The sequence below is a fragment of the Acromyrmex echinatior genome, chromosome 1 (assembly GCF_024713525.1).
Source record: "Acromyrmex echinatior isolate Ae372 chromosome 1, ASM2471352v2, whole genome shotgun sequence".
NCBI classification, from domain to species: Eukaryota; Metazoa; Arthropoda; class Insecta; order Hymenoptera; family Formicidae; genus Acromyrmex; species Acromyrmex echinatior.
In genome coordinates this window covers 17,661,951-17,678,946 of record NC_141852.1, presented here as the reverse complement: position 1 = coordinate 17,678,946, position 16,996 = coordinate 17,661,951, and the positions used below count along the sequence as shown (strand labels likewise).

At 35.0% G+C, this 16,996-nt stretch overlaps 2 protein-coding genes across 4 annotated transcripts; one reads left to right on the top strand and one right to left on the bottom strand.

Annotated features, from left to right (window-relative positions):
* The first annotated feature begins 25 nt into the window (after window positions 1–25).
* On the top strand, window positions 26–10,050 carry Tnks (tankyrase). Of its 3 annotated transcripts, none has more exons than XM_087405326.1 (12): window positions 26–242; window positions 1,092–1,294; window positions 1,432–1,724; window positions 1,974–2,227; window positions 2,326–2,659; window positions 2,760–2,890; window positions 3,115–3,343; window positions 3,511–3,896; window positions 4,148–4,579; window positions 4,730–5,262; window positions 5,348–5,697; window positions 5,927–10,050. In XM_087405326.1, exons 1-12 carry the CDS (start codon window positions 26–28, stop codon window positions 6,165–6,167), a joined length of 3,603 nt encoding a protein of 1,200 aa, XP_087261452.1. In that variant the 3' UTR covers window positions 6,168–10,050. The 3 variants fall into 3 exon arrangements, with proteins under 3 accessions (XP_087261452.1, XP_087261449.1, XP_087261448.1); XM_087405323.1 differs by having other exon boundaries at window positions 1,399–1,724; window positions 2,769–2,890; XM_087405322.1 differs by having other exon boundaries at window positions 1,399–1,724.
* LOC105154961 (uncharacterized) lies at window positions 10,034–12,201 on the bottom strand. Its single transcript, XM_087405421.1, is given in 3 exon segments — window positions 10,034–11,240; window positions 11,242–11,637; window positions 11,780–12,201. Coding segments are annotated over 2 exon segments (1,179 nt in total). The 5' UTR covers window positions 11,517–11,637; window positions 11,780–12,201; the 3' UTR covers window positions 10,034–10,336.
* Between the last annotated feature and the right edge of the window lie 4,795 nt (window positions 12,202–16,996).

Below are 16,996 nucleotides of genomic sequence, written 5' to 3'. Positions count from 1 at the left end.
AGCGTGAAAATGGCGGTGTGAGGAAATGGCAGGACGTAGATCGACGCTGTCGAATGCGGCGGACTCGCTGCCAGGATCGGGTGGCGGCGGTGGCGGAGGTAACGGTGGCGATCCGCTACGTGAACTCTTTGAAGCCTGCAAGACCGGCGATCTCGCCAAGGTGAAGGCGTTGGTTAACCCAAAGACGGTCAACGCCCGCGACACTGCCGGACGCAAGTCCACCCCTCTACACTTTGCAGCTGGTGAGTCATGTTTCGAATCTGTTTCTCATCTCCGCTCTGTTCGTTCGAGAGTTGCTTCTTAGATTGCATCTCCGGATGTTGTAAACTTCGGAACTCCTTGTAAACACGTGGACGATGATGGCCGAGGGAGGTTAATGAGCTAGCGAGTCACGTTCAGCTGATCGCAACTTGAGTGGAGCTGTCAAGTAGTAATCATGTGCGATGACTTCCTTGTCATCAACACATGATTATTGAGAACGTGCTTGACAGAGTCTTGGATGAAGGTGTCTGGAAATTTTTCCATGAAAATAAAGAAAAATAAATAAATTTTAGATAGGTTATTGAAAGAAATTCTTTACTACAGATTTTTCACATTAAAAACTTCCGTTTATGAATACCAATTTTTATTTTTTTTTTTTTAATTGACATTTTGTATGCTGTATAATATTGTCAGGATTATTGTGAATATATAACTGTTGAAAAATAAAGTTTCATCTTGAATATATAATTGTATTGAATAATTAGTTTAAATTTTTTTAATAAAATAATTATTAACAAGTGATTATTAATAAAATAATTATTAATAAAATTTTTTAAAATTTTAACAAAAATAATTATATAAATGTTATGTATGTTCAATTCAATATGTTTGAATGTGTATATAGTAAAAAATACAGGAATGACTTTATAACTTTTAAATAAATAGAAACTATAATTTATTAAAACTTATTAAATTTGTTAGATATGATTATTTATATGATTTAATTGTTCATAAGTATATACAAATCATTTTTCATCATTATGTACTTTGTCGATCTTTCAGATAGGTTTTTATACATGTAATTGTATAAAATGTATATTATTTTATAGGATATGGTAGAAAAGACGTTGTAGAATTTCTTCTGTCTGCTGGTGCGTCAATCCAAGCACGCGATGATGGTGGTCTACATCCATTACACAATGCTTGTTCTTTTGGACATTGTGATGTTGTAAGATTATTATTAGAAGCAGGAGCAAGTCCAAATACAAGAGATAATTGGAACTTCACGCCTTTGCACGAGGCGGCGATCAAGGTGCATATTTTATAGCCTTTATATTTACGCGATTTTATCATTAGTACTAAAGGTTGAAGATGGAAATGGTGTCTAACTTTTTCATCTTCATTTGTACTTGACAGGGTAAAATAGACGTATGTATTACTCTGCTACAGCATGGAGCAGATGTAAACATTAGGAATACAGAAGGAAAGACTGCATTAGAAGTAGCAGATGTCTCTACAAAACCAGTACTAACAGGAGAATATAGGAAAGATGAACTCTTAGAAGCGGCTAGATCTGGAAACGAGGAACGATTATTGCAGCTACTAAATCCTCTTAATGTCAATTGTCACGCCAGTGACGGAAGAAGATCTACGCCTTTACACTTGGCGGCTGGTTATAATAGATCTAGAGTTGTACAGATTCTTCTTCAAAATGGTGCAGATGTCCATGCTAAGGATAAAGGGTTGGTATATGCAAACATCCAACTTCTAAATTAGTATGTAAAAGATTTAATATTAATTTATAATAAAAAATATCTTTTCTTGTTTCATTCTATTTATATTTTTTTTATTATTCGTTTTTCTTTTTATTTCTATTGTATTTACTGTGTTCTTATCGTTAAATTTAAATATATCAAAATTTGACTAAGATCTGATGTATCAAAATCTAACTAATTAAGTAAGATCCATTAAAATCCCAATTGATTTTATAGAGGTCTCGTGCCGCTTCATAACGCCTGTTCGTATGGCCATTTTGAAGTAACCGAGGCGCTCCTGAAACACGGTGCCGCTGTTAATGCCAGTGACCTCTGGACATTTACTCCATTGCACGAAGCTGCGAGTAAGTCCAGAGCAGAGGTCTGTTCTTTATTATTGAGCGAAGGCGCGGATCCGACACAATTAAACTGCCATAGTAAGAGCGCCATTGACGTAGCACCGACCCTCGAATTACAAGAAAGATTAGCGTGTAAGTTCTATTTATGAGTGGATTGTACTTTCTGTTGTCATTCATAAATATTTTAATCATGCATATTTTACAATCAATGTCTGATGTATGATTTACAGATGAATACAAGGGTCATTGCCTATTGGACGCCTGCAGGCAGGCAGATCTTACTAAGCTTAAAAAGTATTTGTCGCAAGAGATCGTTAATTTCAAACATCCTTATACCGGCGATACACCGATGCATTGTGCAGTAGCGTCACCGTATCCAAAGCGAAAGCAAGTTATCGAAGCCTTGATTCGAAAGAATGCTGCCATGAATGAAAAAAATAAAGACTTTCTTACGCCACTTCATGTAGCAACCGATCATTCGCATTACGATGCGATGGACATATTGTTGCGGCATAATGCAAAAGTCAACGCGCTAGACGGCTTAGGACAAACCGCGCTGCACAGGTATCTTTGTTCTGGAAAACCACTCGTCATCGTAAGAAATGAGTGAGCTAATTTTTATATTATTAGTTCATAATACGTCAATTAATTATTTCCTTACTAGGTGTGCTAGAGAGGATAACGTACAAGCTTGCAGAATACTCTTATCGTATAATATTGACCCTTCGATAATATCGCTTCAAGGGTATACTGCAGCACAAATTTCTGCCGAGAACGTATTGAAAATATTGCAAGGTAAATTACATAGGAGCCTATTTTGTAACTTTTAACGACTATGATTATAGTGTTATAGTGTCGTTGCATAGGTTTTGTCCTTTACATTGTAAAAGAGAGAGAAAGAGAAAGAGCTGCGCAACGATATTGTAACGTTACAGTCACAGTCGTTAAGAGTAAGGCCCTTAATCTGATTTCGCAATTTATTTTGGGAAACATTTTTATCTTTATGTTTAATTACATAGATCCACCAAATGGAACTGACGATGTGGAAGCACAACTCTTAGAGGCGAGCAAATCGGGCGATCTTGCTGCTGTAGAAAGAATCTTACAGGCCAATCCACATACTGTGAATTGTCGCGATTTGGACGGCAGACACTCAACTCCATTGCATTTTGCAGCAGGTTTTAATAGAGTGCCGGTTGTAGAATACCTATTAGCACATGGTGCTGACGTGCATGCCAAAGACAAAGGGTAATTAATTCAATATTAATGCAATATGACTTTAATTATTCATTGAACATGCTTTAATATTTACATTTTTAATTTCTCTTTACTGTATTCTATAGTTCAGTATTCATCTTTATATGCAATATAAAATACTTTTAATAATATTGCATATTATATTCATTTTGATGTAGTGGGTTGGTTCCTCTCCACAATGCTTGTTCTTATGGCCACTACGAGGTCACAGAATTATTGGTAAAACACGGGGCGTCCGTGAATGTTGCCGATCTGTGGAAATTTACACCGCTCCACGAAGCTGCCGCCAAAGGCAAATATGAAATAGTTCGATTATTATTGAGACACGGAGCGGATGCTACTAAAAAGAACAGAGATGGCGCGACACCGTTAGACTTAGTAAGAGATGGTGACCAGGATGTAGCGGATCTTTTACGTGGAAATAGCGCTCTTTTGGATGCAGCGAAGAAGGGTAATTTAGCTAGAGTTCAACGATTGGTCACACAAGACAACATTAATTGTCGAGATGCACAAGGACGCAATAGTACTCCATTACATTTAGCTGGTAATATATCACTTCTGAATATATAAGTGTTAATATAATCTCTCTTTTCTAAAATTCTTTAAAAAAAATATGTTTAAATAACTTTCATATTTTTTTTATTATTTTTATTTTATTTTTCCACAGAGATTTGTAAAATGTATTATATATATATATAAATTTGAGCTTTTAGAAATAAAATAGAGAGATCTTGTATTTATATAGAAATAGCAAGGTTTCGTATTTATACATAGACTGTACTTTTCTTAACACAGCGGGATACAATAACCTGGAAGTGGCTGAATTCTTGCTTGAACGTGGTGCCGATGTAAATGCGCAAGATAAAGGTGGCCTTATTCCTTTGCATAATGCGTCGAGTTATGGTCATTTGGACATTGCAGCCTTGCTCATTAAGTACAATACTGTGGTGAATGCGACTGACAAATGGGGGTTCACGCCGCTTCATGAAGCTGCACAAAAGGGTCGGACGCAGCTATGTGCTCTTCTGCTTGCTCATGGCGCCGATCCCTTCCTGAAAAATCAGGAAGGTCAGACTCCAGTAGATTTGGCTAGTGCGGATGATGTAAGATGTTTATTACAAGATGCTATGGCTTCTCAGCAAATCGTTCCAACAGTTCCATCGGGCAATATGGTGAATAGTGCTGGTGGCAATTCTATTAGCAGTAGGCCACCTAGTATCGTATCCGGTAAGATTTGTTTCTATAATCATAAATTATTTTAAAACCCTTTCCATAATTTAATTATAGACTAATTAAAAGCATTTAAAACACAAAAGAATACTGTAGGTTCATGTACATAAATAATATACTTAGTTATAATTTTTATTTTTTTTCTAGTTCCTGTAACACCGCCACCGCCCCTCACTCAAGAAACAGTTATTATGCCATCTGGTGCAGCTATGACTCTATGCGTGCCATTGGCTCGCCCGACATCATGTCTCAGTCCAATGCCGCCAAGCGAGCCATGCTCCGAGAAAGAGTCCAAAGATATATGTAAAGAACACAACAGTACCATCACGACTGTCGCTGGTTTTCTGCAAAGTCTCGGTTTGGAGCATCTACTTGAGCTATTTGAACGCGAGCAAATCACTTTGGATATATTAGCGGAAATGGGTCATGAGGATTTGAAGCAAGTCGGAGTGTCGGCTTATGGTTATAGGCATAAATTAATTAAAGGCATGGATAAATTGCTAAATACAGCAACAGGTTCCCTTTGGCAGCCTTCCATAAATCCTGGGACATTGTTAGTGGATTTATTAACAGAAGACAAAGAATTCTTAGCAGTTGAAGAGGAAATGCAAAGTACTATTAGACAACATAGAGATAACGGCCATTCTGGTGGTATCTTTTCTCGATACAACATAGTCAGAGTATGTACTTAATATATATCGGAAATAATATAACAACCGACATTGTTTTTATTGACAGTTTTGTAACTAAAAATATTTTATGTAGATACAAAAGGTTCAGAATCGCAAGTTATGGGAGCGTTATGCTCATAGAAGACAAGAAGTGGCTGAAGAAGTTGGCGCTGCCGCTCCCGCTTCTCCTAGTACTGGACCTAGGGGTGTTCCTAGCTCGACAGTATCACAGGCAAACGAAAGAATGTTGTTCCACGGAAGTCCATTTATTAATGCTATCGTTCAGAAAGGCTTCGATGAACGACACGCATATATCGGTGGAATGTTCGGCGCCGGTATATATTTCGCTGAACATAGCAGCAAGAGCAATCAATACGTCTACGGTATATGCGGCGGTACTGGATGCCCTGCACATAAAGACCGAAGCTGTTACATCTGTCACAGGTAAACAGAAGAAAAAATTAAATATTTGTAGGAGATAAATTAAATATACTTTCACAACAGGTTTCTAAAAGATTAAAAGTTTATCGATAGCAGTTTTCACGTACATACATAGCATTAACATACATTGAATTCATTGATGTGTTCTTCTTTTCTATTCTATTTTCTCTTTTCATTTTCAAAAGTACTAATTTCATTTTGTATTAAAACATTTCTGTTTTTAATTTTTTAGACATTTACTACTCTGCAGAGTTACGCTTGGCAAATCGTTTCTACAATTTTCGGCAATGAAAATGGCACATGCCCCTCCCGGCCATCATAGTGTAATGGGCAGACCATCGCAGGGTGGTTTAGTGTTCCCCGAATACGTTGTCTACAGAGGCGAACAAGCATATCCAGAATATCTCATCACATACCAAATTGCGAGGCCTCAGCAGGAAAGTGGCGGTAGTGACGGCGTTGAGGAACGGTGATCGGAAGAGGCGGGTCCTGCGGCGCGATTGCGCAGCCTCTGTTGCTGTCAGAGGCCGAGAACATGTGGCGCATTGTCGCGGACATAAAATTCAAACTGTTTCGATTCGTCTAACATCAGTTCTTCCATTTTTAATTGACTAAAATAGAATTTGCGAAAGTAACAATGCGTGTATGGTGTGTGTGTATGTGTGTGTGTGTGTGTGTGTGTGTGTGCGCGCGCGCGTGCGTGCGTGCGTGCGTGCGTGCGTGCGTGTATACATGTGTGATCGAAATATGCAGAATATTTTATTCCAAAATAATATTCAGTCTTACTAAAAGGAAGGTGACCTTTGTAATAGTTTATTTCTAGCATTTAAATATGGTACTATTCAAGATCAGTTCCTCCGTCAGATGATGGAAAGGAATATATATTAATCGTGATGTATATATTGATATTGATATACTATGCGTCTCTTAAATTTGCAGCATACGATACATTTCTTCCTGTTGAGTTTCTAACTGAATGCATGTATCGTATTAGCAACGATGTTGGCAATACTGCTGGACATGTTGCTGGCTCGGCTTCAAATAGTCCAAGTTTCGTGTTTGGCCCAGCAGCTAAACTTTAACTTTGCTTGAAAGTCCCGGGCTCGAATAAATAAATTAGACCACTGCTGTAAATCATCGAAAAAATTCAATCAAAATGCAATTTTATTCTATTTTTCCTTTTACATCACGAATGTCATATCTCTTTTTTTAAAGCAGATGACACTTAATGTAAAAAAGTACTTTAATCATGTGATTAAAACTGTATCTTGATTAGCTCACAATGCAGAAGGGTAGTTAAAACCACGCAAGAAAAATGACACCTGATCTATCGTGAATCTAACAGACAAGCTAGTAATGTTGCCAGCAAGCTACGCAATTTTCAACATAGTAACAAGGCTCTAAATGCACAGGCTTGCTTTTTAACTTTATGATTCCTATCTCCTTTGTTTAATAGACAGAAGTTAATACGACTGAATCAGAATGGAAACTATACACAAAATCATTATGGTTCTATAAAATCTAAATGAGTATTACTAAGAAGAAAGTGTCATTCCCTATCATCACTTAGCATCTACGCATACATTGGGTGCAACCAGAAGCACGATTGCTCACTGAGCGGTCTGATTGGCATATTCCGTTAGATCTAAAAATATATACCAAACTGGTACAAAAGCTCACTGAGCGCTTAGTGAGCGACTAGTACTGAATGCATCCATTAGTGATCATAGACATTAGCGATCGTGCATCTAGCGAAAGAAGGGGACAGCAACTTAGTGACTTAATTATACAAACAATATTAAGCAAAGAATTTCTTAGAACCGTAAATATGAATACACAACGAGTAAATTATAATATATAAAAAACGAATCGAAATATGATTTCATATGGTTTGTTAAGATAATTACATCAGAATGATTTCTTAAGATTTATTTGAAGATAATGATATTTTCTATATACAAATACATAATTTTTAGAGAGAGGGAAGGGGGGGTAATCAGACATGTTCAAAAAAGATAATTGCATTGAATAATCCTTTTAACATACGTTCCCTGTGCTAGACAAAAAGCAACAATACATTTTCAATTATAGCGCAAAAACGATATTTAGTAGAGATGTGCGGGTATTTGAAATTACGGGTACCCGAGTCTCGGGTTCGGGTCAGAAATTTTTTTCGGGATCGGGTCGGGATCCGAATGTTTATAATTTTCGAATATCCGAATTTAAAATCGGGCAGTGATCATAGAAATTTTTTAACGACATAAATGTGATGTTTCTTCATAATTTTTCAATCGGGTTTTTCACTTAAGCTGTAGTATAATTAATTAAATTTAAACGTTAGGAAGTCTACATCTATGATCACTGCCCGATCTGATTTTTACGGATACCGAAATTTACGGATACCTGAACATTACAAACATTCGGCCCGAAAAAAATTCCCGATCCAATCCGAACTCAAAATCTTGAGTTACCCACACATACTCTAGTATTTAGAAATTTGCTCAAAAACTAAACGACTATAGATAAATATAATACGAATCACCTAAACCGAAAAAAATGGGGGCAAGCAAATATTAATTATAAAGTCTTAGAAAATTACTTTACTACTTCATTAATATCCATTTCACTCATCAACTCATTTTCAAATACCTCTGCTACAGATCGCAATTTTTTAACAGTAATTTTTTTCCCCACCAAACGGCGTCCTCATGTCCTGGCGCTTCAGGTGATTGCCCGAGTCGCCCACCCCACGGGCTGTCCCTGTACGATATAACCATCTTAATCTGAGCAAAGCAATCGAAATTCGCTTCCCTTCCGGAAGAAAACATATGTAAGAAAATATATGTAAAGCGCGACTGAGATTAAATCCGGAATCAAGAAACATGAGTCAAATCACATTAAGCGCGAAGTCACTCAATTCGGCAGGTAAAAATGTATCGTGTGCAGCAGGCTTTACATCAAATTTGATATGTCAACTAGAGCATGTTCCTAGGATTAGTCAAAATAAAAGAAATTATAATGTACTCGTACACATTTGTATACGTAAATATAAAAAAATTAATTTATATTAATACATGCTCCAATTTTAAAAAGTAAAAGCGAAAACAAATATCGTGAAAGTATACAAAATCATCGAAGGAAGAATGTAATTTACTAATCGTCTCACGAATATATAGCTTGTATAAATTAAATTTATCTATTTGATATGTACATTATAGGTAAAGTCTGCAATGTGATGAAAAATATATATTTATATATACAAATATAAATGTTTTTTTTTTAATACGGAGTAATAATAGTTTCAATTATATGTTATAATATTTTTCTGCACTATGAATTTTGTAATTTTATTTTGGCAAACACAATCTAGCTGAGGGAAATACATTTGTATGTAATCTATATGTGTATTACTCTTCAAATAGTACAAAGTTTTTTATTTAGTTACTATATAATACAATTACAGATCTTTTGCATTTCGGACTTTACTTGCGATGTGTATAAACTTATAACTTCATATACTTAAGTATTACAATGTAAATAATTTGGTGATTATTTGCTCCCTTATAGTTCATAAATATAATATAATCAATGGGGTTCCTATAATTCGATAGCTTTCACTGTATAGTCTTTTTTTATCAGGACGATATAATAGCTATTTTATTATGTCTTCTGTGTTTTTGGAAAAGAAAAGTATCAGGAGATATTACAAATCGCTAGTTAAAAAAAAACAGGTATTTTCGACGCTAAGTAATACACAATTGCAAATTACGACATTGAACTATTTATAAACAAAGTACTAAATCTAGTTAAATTAATATAACTTCGAAATACGTAACTCCGTTCAAAGGATAACCTTTTTTTAAATGTCGAACGGAAGATACCGAAGACATTTTCTGATCTCAGTAAAAACATCATCTTTATCGTCTTCGTTCGCGACACTTTTAAAATAATTTCGTCATAGTTATAAAAAAAAGAACTATGGAAATATACATACATAATAATACTATGACTATGTAGATAGCGAAAAATGAACACCATTCATAATTACTATAGTCTTAACTTATTCTCGGTGATGGTGATCTTGTTTTTTTTATTTTTATTTTTTTTTTATAAAGGATGTTCACTTTAAGCAAAGTGCTATCGATTGTCTGTGACTGCACTAGACATGGACTAGCCAACGACTTCTCCGCGCTGTTGTATCTGCTCTAAAGCTAATTACAATATTTTCATGTAAGGCAGATGCGGCATAATCGGAGTAATACTGAAGTGCATACATATTACCACTGTGTTCTAATTGTAAGAGAACGAGAGACTTATTAAAAAAAAAAAAAAAAAATGATTTTCTTTAATTGTTAATACGTGAGTTGTCTTCTCTTCTTTTTATTTCTTCCTCTTACTTGAATGTAAAAATATAATACAACGCGAAAAAAAATATTCCTTTTTCTCATCATTTTATAAATTATTTGCATTCCGTTGCGAGAACTCGAATTTAACGGTCATTCACGGACCTTTTCGTTTTCATCAGTTGTGAAAAATCTTGTTTGCGGAAAAAAAGATATCGGAAGTTATTAAAAATTGCTACTTAAAAAAAAAATTACTTAAAAATCGTATACATTCTCAATGCTAGATGATAACAGCATAGTTAATGCTGTTGTGTTGCATTTCTTTTTTTCATCATAAAAACTTTTACTATTTGAGCCCGATAGTTTTGACCGAATTCAGGTGTCAATCTGAAAACTTCTTGTCGATAATGAAGAGGAAGAAAGTTTCTTCTCTCATTTCTATTTGTTATCCATGTCCTGTTAACTGGAATAGCACATGACCAAGATTTTGCACTCGTTTTAGTCGATCCTTTCTTCCATAGTTGAGCGCAGAATACAATTCCAGCAGTAAATAAGAATTGTTCACCCATTAAAGATGTTACTTCGAGGTTTCCATGTTTCTCTTGTTGGCCACGGATTTTTGGTGGAACTGGATGTACCATAACTGTTTGAATTACAGATCCTTCCTTAACTAAGTCATTGAAATTTACTGTAAATAACTCGAAAACTTTTGTTTGTGCTATAATATTTGAAATAGACATTATTAGCTTTAAATTCACACCAGTATTATAAGGATAACATGGAAATGAATCAGCTTTAATTCCAGCATTAAAAGCAATGTCTTTTGCTTCATCAGCTCTTATTCCTAATGATAAATAACCTAATAGGTTTTCAGTCATAGTTAATTCATCAGTATTTAAAGATGATGCATATGGTCCAGGCAGAGTATCACTTATACTTTGTCTTACGGCTTCACTCAGTACCCCTAAACAAGGTATCTCTTCATACAGATTATGGTTATCTGTTGTTACAGGTCCATAGAATCCACCATATTCGCCAATTTGACTAGTAGGTAATTTCGGAAACCATGGATAAAGATGTTCTCCTGTTACTGTTTGTATGGAACCAAACACTTGAAGTTGTAATAGTATTGGCTCAGGAATTGAAAAACTAGATTGTTGTAAAATTAGTAATAAGTCTCGTTCTTCAGGAGTGATAGGTTGAAAGTTTCATCTTAAGTGAAACAAATCTGAACCATAGTAAGCTGGTACTATAATAATCCAAATATTCGGGTAGGATCCTTTTACGCACGTTAAGGTCATATAGATATAGCTCAAAATATACTCGCCTAGATATATCAATTAAGGTTGGAGCTGATGGTGTTATTCTTGTATACATATTTACTTCTTGCAATGACATACTAGTAGATGCAAAAATTGGATTTTTGGCCGGGTCATGTTGTGGTATGGCAAGTTGTTCTACTGTCTGTTGTTGTTGCATCTTAGATGATTTGATGATAAGAAAACCTTCTTAGATGTAATGCCTTATGCTTATGCAACTTGAGATGCTAATAGCATCAGACCAGTTTTAGCTATGAACTTTGCTACAAGAAGTCACTGAACTGTAATAACATCAGTAATCTTTTATATATAATATATATATATATATATATATATATATATATATACATATATATATATATACCAAAAAAATTATATATGCAAAGAAAATATATAGAAAAAATACTGCAATAATTTTCTTACCTTCTCTATCGGTACACTCAATTTATAGATATTTCATGCCAGAAAGAAAAAACAAGAGCAGGAATACCGAACCTATACCTGAATGATAAACATTACAACATGCTATGTGTGTGAAGGACATAGGTTCAAGCCTCAAGTAATATTACAATGATAGGATTAATTAATTAATGGCTCCTATCTCTGAAAATTCCGGACACAATCAGAAACAATACGACGCAGTGATAGGATTGGATAAGGATTTGAGTTCAGGCACGCCCAGTGTTGCTTTGCAGTAGGGCCACTTTTTTTAGCTCATGCGCGTGGAGAAAATAAAGTAAGAAAATCACCATAAAGGTGCCTTTTCATGCTAACGTTTGGCGCTCTGGGTATCAATCATAAAACTTTATCCCTAAGATGAAAAGTGAAAAGTGAAAAAAAAATTTCCTCATTAATTTCAATAGTAAAAATTTTCCCCAGGGGTGCGATTCTGTAAGGGGCTCTGCACAATAAAAGAAACAGAGAATAGAGAATAAGAATTTCAATCTATCAAAAATTATGTATTGTGGAATACACAGTTTCTGATAGGTTCAAATTCTTATTCTCTGTTCTTGTTTCCTAGTCTTTTTATTGTGCGGAGCCCTTAATTGTTTTTACACGCCTACCGACAGTTATTGGTATCACTGTTGTGTGTTTCGCGGGTTTTCTCCGTGTCTAGATCCATTTTTGGAAATTATCGGCATCATTGCGCAGATATTGAGTCATCTAAAAAGTATCCGCGGTATTTTGTCACTAGATATATGACCATCAACACACATCTAGTGACAAAAAACGCGGATACTTTTTAGATGATATTAAAGTAGTGCATTTTTTTATCTGAGTTGAAATGCCGACAATTTTCCTATTGGCTATTTCGACCGCCATTTCGATTTAGTCTGTAGTCCAATAAGCACTTAATATTGGTATATAGGGTATAGTTAGTAGGTCCAAAATGAAGGACCTATGCTACTTTGATATAGAATGTTCCAAAATAATCGCCAAATATTGTATTTCATGGGCAAGTAAAGCGGACTAAACTGAGTCGAAAAATCCTACATCATTTTGCAAGTTTTCCCAATAGTTAACGAGATATTAATTCTTAAAGATAGCGAATACGCGCGCTCGCTTGGTCTACTTCTGAGAAGAGTACGCCTATATCAATCGCTTGGCGCGCGGGTCATGGGAAATGGGGACTACCTGACAAAAGTACATCGCCGCAAGCCATAGCTCAGACGACGCGCTGGACTATCCTTAAAGTCACTAGATTGACAAAGTACAGCCATTGTGATACCGCGATAAAAAGATTGATTGAATTAGCATTTGGAGCCAAAATTGAAGTTGAAGTGTTATCCTAACCTGATTCTGTTATTATCAAAAATCTGGTTGCTATGTCAAAAATTGCAAAAGAGACTAAAGTTTTAAATAACTGCGCGTCATGGAGCCAAAATGGCAGCAATTCGCAGTACTTTGTTAATCTAGTGACTTTAGCTATTCCCGCTTCCTATGATCTGCGCGCCATGCAATCGGAAGACGTATAACTTCGCAATAGGCCGAGCGGGCGCGCGTATTCGGCTATGTTTAAGAATTAATCTCGTTAACTATTAGGGAAAGTTACAAAATGGTACAGGACTTTTCGACTCAGTTTAGTCCGCTCTACCTGCCCATGAAATATTTGGCGATTATTTTGGGACACCCTGTATAGAGCTTTTGTGAAAAATAGCGGAACGGAAAAAGAACGGAAAAGACAATGACTGCGTTCAGCAAGCTTAACAGTTCAGTTCAAACAGAACGCTCGCTGTTATTGGTATATTCTTTTAAATCATCCAATTGGCATTTTAGATCTGGAAGAATACATGAGTTAGAGTATAAAGTAGTGTCAAATCGCCATTTGGTGTCCTACATCTGGAATATCTATATGTCACAATTTCTCATCTTAACCTCTTCTTTCTTTAACGTTGTCTTTTTTCTATCTAACAGTAAGGATGGAATAATACTTCATGGCGGAACCAATCAACATTAGGCACATGCATTGGCGCTATTCTCTTTACACCTACTCTAACATGAATAACAGCGAGCGCTCACTCAATTTGAGTCCTCTGAACACAGCTAATGATTGATTATTCTTCTCACATTTGAGAAATTTGAAAAATACAGCAGTGAATAGTTAATTTCTTACAACTTAGGGAGCGTTTATATTGGCTGTACGTATGCTGTATGCTGTATACCACAATTTATAAACGCTTTCTATATTATGAAACAGTGCTTGCACCAATTCACTACCACATCGAAAGTATCTACAAATGGCGGCGTTTAAAGGGGCTCGAAATCTGACTAATCAGGAGTCGGTGCCCCTTATGACTTGATTCTTATTAGAGGTACTCTACAGTTGGACAATGTTTCTCTCTAAATCTCTGTCCTCTCCGTCTAGGACTGTTCATAGGATTAAGGAAGAAGTTACAACTGTGAAACGCTAAACATGGGACGTTATTATTCATAGTCCATTGTTATTTTAAAACTGTCTTAAATATGTCTTAAGATGCTAATACAGGTTCTCCGGATTGACTTACAATATCTTAAGATTGTATTTAAGACAGTCTTAAATGTAAGAATCGACTATGAATACTTGTTTCGCATCGTGAAGTTGGTACTGAATCTTTCCTTGCACAATAAATGTTCACAGCGATCGGATTTATAAACGAAATATTAATACAGTTGAATTAAAATTTAATTTTAATACGTAACATTATTCAAATCTTCAAAAGATAACTTTTACTTAAACGAGTTTAAACAAAGATATCGAAGACATTTTTTCTGATCACATTAATGCCCATTTTCACCAATGTAGATTAATTTTAATCTCGGTTCAACTTACTCTTCATCTTTTTCTAATCTCTTCATCTTTTTCTAATCTTAGAACTAAAAAAAGACGAAGACTAAATTGAACTGAGATTAAAGTTAATCTACATTGATGGAAACGAGCATTAAAACTCATCCTTAGGACCGGACTCACCAACTCTAATTAACCTAGGCTGCGTTCCGTTTCACGCATAATGCGCATGATGCATCATTTATCTTTGTTTAACATTCAGTGAATAACAAGGATAAATAATTCAACACGCGCATCATGCGTGAAACGGAACGCAATCCTAATCGGTCGATTAAATTTCAGTATTGTCAACTACAAGACTTGAAAACATTCTTTTCTGGCGGAACGTCGAGTACTCACGTGTGTATAACTTTTTCGTGATTGAAGAAATTTGCGACTAATAAGGACCCATGCTGTTATTATCGTTCTTCACAACTGCCAGATAATTAGGTCATGTTTTCAGTCTTGTAGTTGGCAATACTAAAATTTAATCGACCGATTAACTTAATCGGACCCAGAATCCAAATAACATTTGAACGGCATGGTAACCGTATATTGCAAAGTCATGAAGCTCTGAAACTTTCCACCGTACGCGCATGTTATACTCATGTGTTGAAATTCGTGAAGTCACGTGAAATAAATCATGTAAACAACACGTTGACTGCGCATTACCAGCACGTTACCAGCACGTTATGTTACGTTACAATAGAACGTTGACTGCACGACGAATTATACAAATTTTGTCTTTTTGAAACAGCACACTAAGTGCACGATCCTATTACGGCGTGCAAAATTTTTATTAATTTTCATCTTGAAACCAATTATGGGAACTCATCTTCAAGGCATCATCATCATTGACTGCGTTCAGCAAACTCAACAGTTGAGTGAGCGCCTTGCTGTTATTGATGTATTCTTCTAGATCATCCGATTAGATTTTTAAATGTTGAGTTTGCTGGCTCAATGTACCACGTTATTACAAAGAGATATATACTTATTACAAAGAGATATTACTTTATTTTTTTATTCCAAATAGTTCTCCAAATAAAACAAAAGAAAACATTTTTATAGTTCCTCTTTTTTTTTTAAAAATCAAACGATTTCTTATGGCTATAGATTATTTTAATTGTTGTTTTAAACATTATTCTAAAAGAATAATTCTATAAGTTAAATTAGAAATCTAGAAAAAGAAAGCGTTTTTCAACAAACCGATTTTCATAAGAAAATCCCAAGAGTAAACATACACTTTTTTTCGTTCTAATCAGAGAACTTTTTATTCTGAGTTGTTCTAGCCTTATGAATGTATTAACTTTTGTGTAACTTTTTCTCTAGAGTGGAAACGTGAAACTGAAAAGTGAAAAATTTTTGTACGTATATATGTACATACACACACACACACACACACACACACACACACACACACACACACACACATATATATATATAAAATTATCATTTTTCTCTTTCACGTTTTCGCCCTAGGAAAAAAGTTACATGACCTTTTACAGATTATCTGTGACTATACTAGACGCAAACTAGCAGTCACATACATACACGTACATAATTTCTTCGCAACATTGTACCTACTCTCTAGCATATTATAATATTTTCACGTAAGATAGGTATGTAATATAATCGGAGTAATATTGAAGTGCATACATTATTATCACTGTATTTTAATTTTTTAAAAACGAGACTTTAAAAAACAATATTTTTCTTTTGTTCTTAATATGTGTTTTAGATATGCGTGTTGTTTGAATTGCCTTCTCTTTTTTTTTATTTCTTTTAATTGCTTGAATTGTTGAATGTAGAGATAATATACACGAAAGAACATTCTCCTTTTTTCCCTGTATATTTTATAAATCATATTTGCTTCCCTGTACATTTTATAAATTATATTGCGACAACTTGTTTGACAGCAATATATACAGATCTTTTTGTTTTTGTCAGTTGTGAAAATCTCGTTTTAGGTCGTGAAACGTACGAGCAGAACACATTGATGCTTGCCGGCATGTAATCGTCCAATAAATCTCGTTAAGAGACAAGTGATTCCAACGTGCGTGTTGCAATCGTATCACTACATATAATTTATAAAAGCAACTCTGTAAACAGTTTAATCTTCATGATTGTATCTTTGTATCACGATTGTATCACATACCCCTCCCAGTTGTCTACTAATCATCTATTTACTTTCTTCTTCTTTAGTGTAGATTTTTAATCCACGAAGTTTCAACGTCATGACTATTCTTTACGTTTTAAATTGCCTATAATACTTTATGAGCCGTTACATCATTCGTGGAAATTTTTCGATTTCACAATTTATATATGAGACGTACATT